The following is an 11,283-nucleotide window of genomic DNA, read 5'->3' on the forward strand; positions in this document are numbered from 1 at the left end:
GGAAGTGGAATTTGGCCAGGCACTACAAGAAAGGAAAAAAAAGGGAATGCTTTTCTTAGTGAAGGAGGCACTTCTAAGATAACATAACTTATTCCCAGAATCCAAGCTAACTTCTACTGATGCACTTTCAGATCCAAGGTGCTTGGAACCTATGAAGCAAGGGGATTGTTGGAACTTCGTGGTGAAATGGTTTTATGACCAGAATGGCAATTCTTGTGGCCAGTTCTGGTATGGAGGTTGCAATGGTAACAACAATAGATTTGAAACAGAAAAAGAATGTCAAGAAATCTGTGTTGATTGATGAATAAGTAAGTTGTCCTCCTTCAATCACCTCTTTTCTCTCTTATGTTTTATTTTACATTAATCAAAATTCAGTTTTCAACTCACAGCCTATGCAGTTTATATCACAAAGTCCTTCTGCAATTTCTTGCAGTCACGCCTTTTCTTTACTACTGCTACTTAACGACTTTAGAGGAACACAATACTGTCACCAACTCCAATTTCATCACCTCCCTAATTACTCCCTTCTCTAGATCACTTATTATCTTGAGTAGGACAGACCTTGGCATCCATCCTTCAGTGACATCTCTCCACTGACTCTTTTTCCATTTTCTTGTTTTATTCTTTTCACAACTTACAAGACTGTCACTCTCAAATCAGTACAGCTTTCCTTTGGAGAGGGACCTTACAATTTGGAAATCCAGTTAAACTATACTGGCTATCTTAGATTTATATGCTTAGTGAACAAGACATGGCCTTCAGAGAGGTTTCTTACCAGTAATGCATGACTGCCTTTACAAAAGGCATATAACTCATCCCAAAAATCTTGCATTAACTACTCTATTTCAACTTACAGTACAGGAAAATTTTATTGATTGTGTTTTTCAAAACTTTTCAGGAAAATCAAACAACTTCTTATTTATTCTAGAAATGACTTCTGTTGGGAAATTCTGAAGCTGGAAGTTCATGTGTACTGAGGAACAACTGATTGAGAAGAATCCAAAAAGGGTGTTAGCTTGAAATTATTACTGCTGTGCTTTATTGCTTTCCCCACTATGGTCTGCACATTAACCATATTCCTGTATAATGTATGTTAACTGCAACACCAGAGCAATAACTTGCAATCACACATACACACAGACAGGGAGATACCTTTCGCCTCCAAATTTACAGTAACTTGATACTACTGCACATGGCAATAATGAGATTCTATTTTTAGGATTAAAATGTCAAAAGTGTTTACATTTAGTTTTTAATGACCAAGGTCTCTTAGACTCATTGAAGAATAAAATATGCTGTAGTATTAAACAATAGTAAGTAGTTCCTGAAATTAGCATTCTTAATACAACATTTAGAGACATAAATAAAGATTTCCATTGATTAGAGTTCTTCTTTGGAATGTAAGTAACACAGTTATGGGTAATGAGAGAGGGGATTTGTCCATTATTAAAGCACACTTGGATTAACATCAATATAATAGTTTCAGTTATAAAGGTTGGACTTTCATTTAGAATTACATTAAAACCAGAGTTCTTAATGTTCTTTAGGCCAGTCAGTACATTTCGATTTCTCAGGGTCCCTGGATTAAAAAAAAAAAAAAAAAAAAGGGTTATTTCATTCTAATACTCTAATATATGCTACTAAACTAAAAAGGGGGAAAGCACTGAAAGATGTATATTAATGTTTACTTGTATCCTTTCTACTTTTAGACATAACCCTATATGAGTACATTGTTAAAACTGAAAATGACAAACATGATTAAAATGGGATGTAATACCTGATAAAGAGTCAAGCATCATTATTTCTTTGTAAACAAAAGAATAGAATCTACACCAGCAGTATGGACAACTCTTGATATGTTCAAACAATTCCTTGCACAATTTGTAAATAAATGACAGGATGTACTTTGCAAAATGAACTTGTTTGCAGCAAATATGATGCAAACCTAATTTTGTGGAAAGCTGTTCTTGAAGTAGAGTGTAAAATTTCAAATTTTTTCCCCAAAAATCTGGCCTTTTAAAATAAGTTTCAAGTTAGAAATGAAAAAACCTGAGAGCAACCCCAGAAAACATCCTGTTCTTACACTCAGAACTAAAATGATTATAATATACTCAATAACATGATGATCACTCAAAAAACCTCTGAGGGTACAATTAATTTCTGTGTGACATGGAACAGTAAAACTGAAGATAATACCTTGTGCTGTGCATAGTATGAAATCCCCTTGATCCTACCAGGAACATTTTACATTTAGCTGCACCTGGAAACTCACAGCAGCAATGCCCACTGGAATTGCAAGAGAGACTAGGAATCTGCAAGATCTTTCAAATCTGCTCTGATCTTGTCTGCTTGGGCAGTTGCTTCAGGGATGGGATTAGTTGTGTGTTCAGCTCCAGATCTCCAGACAAAGAGACACATCTGTCTAAGAAATGCTGGGGATAATGAGTTTGGAAATAAATATGAAGATGTAAGTAATGGGTGTGCAATATCTTCTGTAATCTTTAGTGAAAACCTTTCTGGCAAAGCTGACAAGCTTTAGTATGTACAAATAGTGACATAATTTTTTACTTAACAAGGTTATAAAACAAGCAGTTACTCTTTAACATGCATACAAGGACTTGTTTTGATGCGGTTAAACTAGTGTTATACAAAAGACCACTGCTTTATTTTCCACTTTCGTGTAGAGTTGACTAAACCTTTTGTAGAAAAGAAGGAAAAGTGAAGACTATAAAAGTTGTTTTAAAAGTTGTGTGCTGTTCAAATCAGATCATCCTGAAATGAGCATCCTTTTCTGTTCAGGTCTTTCTGTGTATCTCCAGACTGCAAACTCTGAATGTATGCTCTGATATTTAGTAAACCATGGAGAGGCACATAAGTCCCTCCTGAAAGGACTCTTCTCTAAATCTGCATCAGCAGAGACAGGCAGCATTGGCTCCCGTGCCTCTTCACCCAGCTCTTCTTTCTCAAGGGTGTCATGGGGCAGTAAACCAGGAGAGGGCCCTGCTTGCCAAACATCCACTGTTTTATTCCTGACTAGTGTAAAATCATACGGGATCATTGCTGAGAGCATTACAGTTTTCACTGGCAAACAAACCCTTTATTTTTTTCACGGGCGAATTCTGAAAGGAAGAATAGTTTAATCCTTAAATCTTCTGCTAGACCAGGCCAAATGCAGTGAACCATAAAAGCTAAGAGTAGTGAATAACAGAGACTTTTCTATAGACCTGATCATTATAAGATAAATTCTTTTTCTGGCATCCTTGATTCTGAGTTCAGATAAAGACTCAGAAAATTAACAGGAAAATAGTGCTCCATTTGCTCAGCATAGAACCGCAGCACCTTTTCACTTTGAGAAGCTCTACCAGTCTCTGTTCAGAACTATCAAACAGAATTCATCTTTTGCCTTAACTCAGTTTACTCACTGTCCGTCCCTAGGACATTCAGACATTGATAAAACTGCCTCTGCATTGACCATCCTGCTGTCTGCACTCCTCTGTTCCTTTTACATCTTCAAATTTCCTCTCTGTTACCCTAAATTGACTGAAAATATGCAACATTTCCTGCACTGCAGTTTTGAACATCCTTGGAAAACTGATTAAGATGTTTCCTCATTAGGAAGTTGCCATCAGAGACATTCCTTGGAGAGAAAAAGAAAAAGAAAGAAGAAGATTAATTAAAAATTATGCTATTGATAGCATGGCTGAGACCAATATATACATTTGTAAAGAAACATATTATGGACAGTGCAGGTTTAGTGCCACTTTCCCACACTTCTTTTCCTTGGTTGCTTCCTGAGCTCTTCTGATACCATCTGTACGTATAGAACACCCTTCCCAAGCTTGCAAGGCCAGCACAGCACAGAGTTACAAGCAGGTTCTCACAGGTAAGCTGATGATTTTTTTTTTTTTACCAGAACAAATAACTCCTCCTTCTCCACCCCTCAGTAAAAGGGCCAAAGCATTCATGGGGCTGGGACATCCCAGCTCCACCAGCAAGTAGAGCAATTTTTTTGCTGCCACATGAGAAAATGGTGGTTCAGCACTGAGATCTTAGACATTACTGTTATTCCTCCTGCAGCTTTTTACCATTCTTTAGAATAATTTTTTGTCTCCCTAGGCTGACCTTTTATCTTCCCAGTTGTAGAACTCTTCCACGTGCTGCTGAAGCCAATCTGCAGCAGATCAAGGTTTTGAAATTCCACAGGCAAATGTAAGCAGACATCTAAGCTACCATACTTGGTAGATAGACAACAAAATATGAATTATAAATTATATTTAGTTACTAGATTTTTTGCTTGAGTCTGCCTTAAATATCAGAGTCTTCACTTCCAGGAGTATTATTATATCTTTTCATGAGATAAAATCAGTTCTCTGCTTCAGGGATACGTGAAACTCAAATTTTGAGCCAGATGCTTCTGAAGTGTAACTTTTTTTTCCCAACCAGGAATATGTAGAAATTCAGCCAAATGGGTAAGGCTCTAAAACATAATCCATAAAGATTTTCTATTTTGGCATTCTAATGTAAGACCTATTTAAGAGCAATTTGTAAGACAAAAGAAGGAGGTCCATTGTCCCACTGCCCCTGCTTTTAGCAGCTGTAATCTCCCTCCATGTGGACAGGGAGGGAGAAGGAAGATTTTTTTGCATTTTACTGGTTTAGCAAAAGCAATCACCAATATCTGGCATGGTTAACCCTGGGAAACAAAGAAACCATTTCTTGTTATAAAAAAGAGTGGTCAGTAAGTGCTTTGACAAGAATAAATCTGGCAAGCACAAGCTCAACATGTGAGTAAAACTCCCAAAGAGTTTTGGATTAGCTTTAAAATATCTCAGCTAATCCCAAATGCTACTGGAATTATTTTGACTGGTGCTCCTGTCTCAGCAGTTTAAAGCTTTCAGGACACTCAAAAAAACCTCCCACAGCAATAAATGATCAACAAATCAAAAAGGGCCCCAGGATGTGCCTTCAGTGGCAGAGGTTGGGAAGAGGGGCTGCAGGCGAGAGGGATGCTCAGCACTGGAAAGCATGAATTCAGAGAAGGATTTCAGGGATTTTGGGGCCTGGTTGCTGTCTCCTGCCCTTGGGGTGCCTTGGGCTGGCTGAGCACACAGGCATGGGTGTGGGGATTGAGGCTGGGGACAGATTTTTCCATGGAAAGCAAATTGATAGTAATTCTTCTGAATTACATTCATGACATAATTGGCAATTTCAGCTACTTCTTACTTCATTCAGGGCAACTCCCTAGCGCATCATGTTTTCTCAAAGGATACTTTCTATCAGTCTTAACTACATTGTAAATTAATAGGTAAGATATATTTCTGCTGACCAGAGAGGCAGTATTTTCAAATTAATTAACACATAATGAGATTTACATATAAAATCTGGGTTTGAAAATTCATATTTTCATTTCAAGGTCCCTCAGAGAACTATGACTGGATGTTTTTAGTCTGCACACCACATAACTGAACAGATCATAAGTGACTTGAGGCAAAGGCTGCCAAAATACACAGTGTCTGTAATAGCTGGAAAGTGTACTGATGAGGGCAGTGCTGGAGGCAGCACCATGTTCTGCCTGAAGGGAACAATCACATTTCCAAGTAGAAATCACCCATTCTTTTTCCATGTGAACTGTAGAATATAGTCAACAAAAGTCACGGTACTTGCTGGACATTCTAGAGAACACAAGTGAATGTGTCTGAGTGAAAACCATCCTTTGAGCAGAGTTGTTGAGAATTTAGCAGTCAAATGTCATATGTCAGAATCTAGCATCATATGTCATATGCTTTTTTGAGATTTTTTACACTCTCAGTGATGTGCCTGATCTGTTTACAGTTCATAAGCTGTTTACGGCTCATAAGCTCTTTCCTTTTTAAGAGGATAAAATCATCCAACATAGGTCTCATCAAATAAGTTATAGATTTTTCTGGAGTAAGGATGTTGTATTCGTCCTCAAGTCAAGCATAACAGGATTTATTGCATCAACAAGAAGATATCTCAGCATCTTAAATGATGCAGCTGCAGTACAGGGCCCCATGGACCACAGTGTTATCCTGCAGTGCCACCAGGAGGAAAACAACAAAATGCCTTTTTTAAACAAACTGAGACATCAACAGGTTTTTAGAAGGAATATCGAAGTAATGACTTCCAAATCTCAGCTCAGCAGCAGAAGCTGCTTAAATTGCCTCTTAATTCATCTCACTACTTACATTTTGTACTGGCCACTGTAGCTGCTCCTTAGTCCCTTTGGCAAATTCATAAGTTGCCTTACTGGTTTAACCTGAACATTGCGTAAACAGGATGTTTACACAAACCAGATTCTGAGCATTGCAGGGTCAAGGTATTTACACCAAGCAGGAGCACAGCTGTAAAAAGGGCTTGTATGCAGCGTACCATACATAGTATGAAAGCCAAAGAGCAACATATCCCATAATCACATTGTGAATGCCCTTGCAGAACCCCATTTCACCTATAACCATTGCAGTACTGCTGAATCTAGCAAATCAAGAAAAAAAAAAATCTATTAATCAATAAATAAATAAAAAGTGAAGGGCTCCAGAGCTCATGAGCTGGTATCTGAGGAGGCCAAGGAGGTCTGAGACAGGAGTAAAGATTTCAGTCTCTGCTTTTGGATGGTGCCTGGATGTACCCAGCATGACCCCTCCTGGTTACAGCCTGGGGCACAGGCTGAACCTGCCCCTCCAGTCAGCTCAAACTAGCCATGTCCCAACACATCCATTCTCTGCAAAGCTTTCTGACCCTACAGCCCTGAGAACAAGGCTGCATTCAGAACATCATTTCATTAAACTCCTCTTTTTCTTTTAAAGTCGTATATTTTGCACAGGGAAATATTTTTACTTTTCTTTATCTTAGACTTTTTCTTCTGTAGCAGCCTGTTCTGTAATGGGAGCCCACTCCAGCACTGCCTATTTTTCACACAGCTACAATGGGAGAGGGCAGCATTAATATTTGTGATACAAAATTAATTCAAACAGTTACATCAGGTCATTCTCACCCTCAGGCGTATGTTGACTTTTCACACTCATGACATGCTAGTAGCATTCCTCGGTCTCCAACTTCTTCATGAGGTGCAAAGAAGGGGTAGACACTGATTTTGTCTGTGGTGAGCAGGGACAGGACCCAAGGCAGTGGCCTGAAGTTGGGTCAGGGGAGGTTCAGGTTGGATATTAGGAAAAGGTCCTTCACCCAGAGGCGAGTTGGGCATTGGAACAGGCTCCCCAGGGAAGTGTCACAGCACCAAGCCTGGCAGAGCTCAAGAAGTGTTTGGACAGTGCTCTCAGGCACATGGTGTGACTCTTGAGGCTGGTTCTGTGCAGGACCAGGAGTTGGACTTTGATCCTTGTGGATCCCTGCCAACTCAGGATATTCTATGAATCCGCAATCTCCACCTTCTCTCAGGCACTCTATTTGCCAGCTGGTTACCACAGGGTAGCAAGCATTTGTTTGGGCATTTCCTTCTATGGATCTCAACAGATATGTTTTGGATACTGGCTATGTTTCTTTAACTGTGCTTTCTTTAACCAGCTTGCTTCCTGCTCTAATACTGAGCAGATGTATTTGTGAAACAGCAGTGAAATGCTAAACATCAGTATAATGCTGAACTGAACATCAAGGGAAAGTGTTTCCTGCCTTGTTGCGTTTATTTCCTGTTCTTTATGTACGTGCTTTTTAAGAATTACAAGTAATCCGTAAGCACTGGGTTTAAGTTATGCACAGGTGCCACAAGCAGCACAGGCCTCAATTTATTACTTCCAAGTAGGAAAAAACATTTTGGATCCTGTTCTCACATTGCCTATAATCTTCTTTTTAAATACGAGCTACCTCCTGGCTGTCAGATTAGAAGCTTTTGTTACAGAAGGAACTGAGCCAATACCAGGGTTAACCAAGGACATGCAAGCTCATCATTCAGCAAGCAGTGGGCATGGTGATTGTACAGGGACAGAGAAAGGGACTTTTAGACCCATAAACCCCAGTGTGCATTAACCAGGACACAACACTGGAAGGAGGGCAAACTCACCCTGTAGTTAGTCATGCAATCCAACAGAACAGTTCTTTTCCCTCATGATGGAAATGGCACAGACACAAAAGATAGTTAACCACCCTTCTGTAATGTGGGACTATAAAGAGATGCTTTGTGTAGTGCTACTCAGAATGATAAGCAGAACTTTCACAATACCACTGTTCCTCTGGAAGGAAAGGGAGAACATGAAGGCTCATAAAGGGCGAGATGGGCTCGATCCAGCACTGCTGATGGTCAGGCATGGGCTCTGTGGGCTGCATAAGGGAGGAGAATGTAAAGCAGCACCAGGGACTAACAACAAGATATTAGGAAGCTGAAGGAGGTGCAAAACGTGCAAACCTGACAAGACATTCTTAGGATTGTAGGCTAATTCAGGTAGGAAAAGACCACAGAAATCATCCAGTCCATTCAGGATTCCCTCTCAAAGGAGAGTTAAGTACAAGGTCAGGTTGCATTACTCAAGCTTCTGTACTCCTGCACACAAGCAAGTATTCTCAGGAAGTGAGTCTCATCCTCAAACCTGACCCTCTTGAACAGTCCAAAGCTCCTGAGGGCAGTCAGGGTGAGAGGTCAGGCAGGAATTAAATACAGAATGTGCTGAGTGGCAGCAGGAAGTAAGAAGCACTGCAGCTGTACAGAAACCCCACTGTGAAGGTGTTCCCTTGATGAGGTGCTCCTGCTGAAACATTTTGGAGTTCAGCCACCCAGGCACATTGCAAAGTGTAAAATCAAAAGGGATTGTCCTCTCTTTAGTCATTTTAGAATGTCTCCACTACTGACTGCTTCCTAGCATGGGACACGCACATTCCTCATACCAGCGTTTTCTTACCTTATGCTCATCTTGGAAACAACACTCCCACATACACAGTTATATATTTAAAAGTCAAAGGACTAGGTGGTCCAGCTGAACATGTGTAATTAACCTTTGTTTAACTGCAAAAGCCATAGGAAACCTGCTAATGTTTTTGGTTCATTTATATGTTGCAACAGCTTTCTCAGTCTCTCCTGGGCCCAGACATCTAGCCCACAAATATGTGTGGCTAATAGGACACAGCAAATTTTTTCCAGCCAGGCTTTCATGGGGTTTTTTTTTTTTCCATAATGTTAAACATTTGTAATAGTTTCCTCATTTTGCCCTGATGTGAGGAATGAAATTCCTAGATGCTACACGTAAGAGAAACTCATGCTCCCTCCACTTCTTTGAGGCTCAAAAGGACTGAGAGTTCAGGGTGACAGCTCACCACCAGTACACATGGATCTTTTAGAAAGCTTTTGCTTTTATAATATGCATAAAGTCTACAACTCTGACTCACAAAATGAAACAAATAAGCAAAAAATAATTCAGTAACACAAACTGTATGCTGCAAAAATGAGATCAAATGAGAGAGCCACCACACATCCGTAAGGCTTTGGTTCCAAGTTGCTATTGCTGACACTTGACTGGCATAACTGGAAATTTTGTGCAATTACAGTAGTTCTATATGAAATAATCAAGACTCTGTGAATCTAACTTATTCTCCTGGAGAAAGTACCAGCAGTTGTACAATTGCTAATGAGACTTAAATGCTGCTTTTGTATCGTTTAAGAGCAAGAAGATAGAGCTTATGCATGAGACTTTTTCCACTGGGAACAGTATGAATTTGTGAATATTCAGACCTACATTTGATAAGACAACTTCTATGTTTGATAAGACATTTTCTGCATTTAGACATCATGAAGTTTACCCAAAAACAAGACATGCCCAGTGCCTTTTGGGAAATATTTCCTTGAATGAGTCTGAACAAGATATAAGAAATGCAGCTTTTGGAAACTGCCAAAGAAAAAGTGCTTAGAGCCCAAGCTGGCTGACAGGGAAATAGTTTAAAAGCAGGATGCTGTTGATTAGAGTGACAAATGATGTTTTAATCTGGGTAAACAGACACCGCCTATTCTCTGCAAAAAAACCCCTGAGTAACATTGAACAGGAATAGGAACAAAGGCTTCATTGTCCCCAGGGAAGCATTGCCAGCTTCTGAACAGCAGTTTGCTTTTCTAAATTATGTTTGAAAATTTGGTTTAGACATGATTACTCTACCTGTCCTTGAAACACTAACCATATTTCAGCTATGATTTCAACAGAGCCTACAGTGGAATATGTGAAACCTGCTGTTTTCGATGGTAAATGGTCAAATGCTGGTGAAGCACTCTCCTGTGCAGGGAAAAATTTCAGACCCTCAGGTGTGATTTTCATTTGATTTAGGATTAATCCCTGCAGAGTGCTCATCTGGATTATAAATCTAGGAAGGATATAGGATCCAGTTTACAGCCACATCCTCCACTTGAGAAATAGTCAGAGAACAGACATTTAACAGTACTCCCACATTTAGAGTAACAAGATTGAATAAAATGTTCATTTAAAAATTAATTAGAGACATATCTATTTGGTTTTATTTCTGCCAAGTACTCACTTGGCCTTAGGTTAACATTTATGTTAAATCTTATGGTCTCCATCTCCAGGGGCAGGAAGCAGGAAGGCAGCACTTAATAGCACAACATTTGAGTGATTCCCAGTAAAGAACTCATGTGGGACAGTGAAAAAAATCCAACAAAAATCATAGTACAAGGTTTTAAAGGTGCAGGGTACTAATGCACATTAATTCCTAAGTCTTTTTTATCAGTTCTTTGACTGAGGAGTAAGAGTCAAAACCTTGACTCCCTGAGATCATGCTGGATGATCCAGCTCTGTTGGGGAACACTGAAAACACAGGGTGGAACTGGGAAGTAGCAGCACCAGAAGGCTGATATGGCTCTTCAGGTGACTGAAGCTATTGACAAAGTTCCTTTCCTTGCAGTCACTTAAAAATTTATCCTAGGAGGGGAAAATGAGGAGTTGCTGGAAGCCAGGTTAGAAATTCAAAAAAGCAAACCAATCGTTTTGACTTTAAGATGCCAAAGTGATGGATTCACAGACATCACAGTTTGTTGTACAAGACAGGTGTTGTACAACTGAAGAACAGTACTGCAAATTTACATACCTGCTCAAGTAAAGCAGAGTTTAAATGAAAAAATGATTAATTCTCCCTGTAACATTCTTTTTACTAACCAATGACAGTAACATCTTTACAGTTTGGTTGGTTTGGGGTTTTTTTTGGCATTTTAAGAAGTCTTGAAGGACTATACGTAAGTTGAAAAAAATGAAGACCTCAGGCTATATTTCTGAATTAAATAACCAGTTTCCCTTTAAAAATGCCAAATATCACCCTAAC

General features: G+C 39.4%; 1 protein-coding gene across 1 annotated transcript in view; it reads left to right on the plus strand.

The window, feature by feature from the left end:
- The window catches only part of COL28A1 (collagen type XXVIII alpha 1 chain), a 58,656-nt gene extending 57,019 nt beyond the window's left edge, over positions 1–1,637 (plus strand). The window contains exons 35-36 of the mRNA XM_066196967.1: positions 132–308; positions 899–1,637. Of these exons, the coding sequence (XP_066053064.1) occupies positions 132–301 (170 nt within the window). The 3' untranslated portion in view covers positions 302–308; positions 899–1,637. The remainder of the gene's footprint in view (positions 1–131; positions 309–898) is intronic.
- Positions 1,638–11,283: the final 9,646 nt, after the last annotated feature.

This window comes from Chamaea fasciata, unplaced genomic scaffold (genome assembly GCF_029207755.1).
Source record: "Chamaea fasciata isolate MVZ Bird 193981 ecotype frontalis unplaced genomic scaffold, bChaFas1.0.hap1 SCAF_1, whole genome shotgun sequence".
Lineage (NCBI taxonomy): Eukaryota > Metazoa > Chordata > Aves > Passeriformes > Sylviidae > Chamaea > Chamaea fasciata.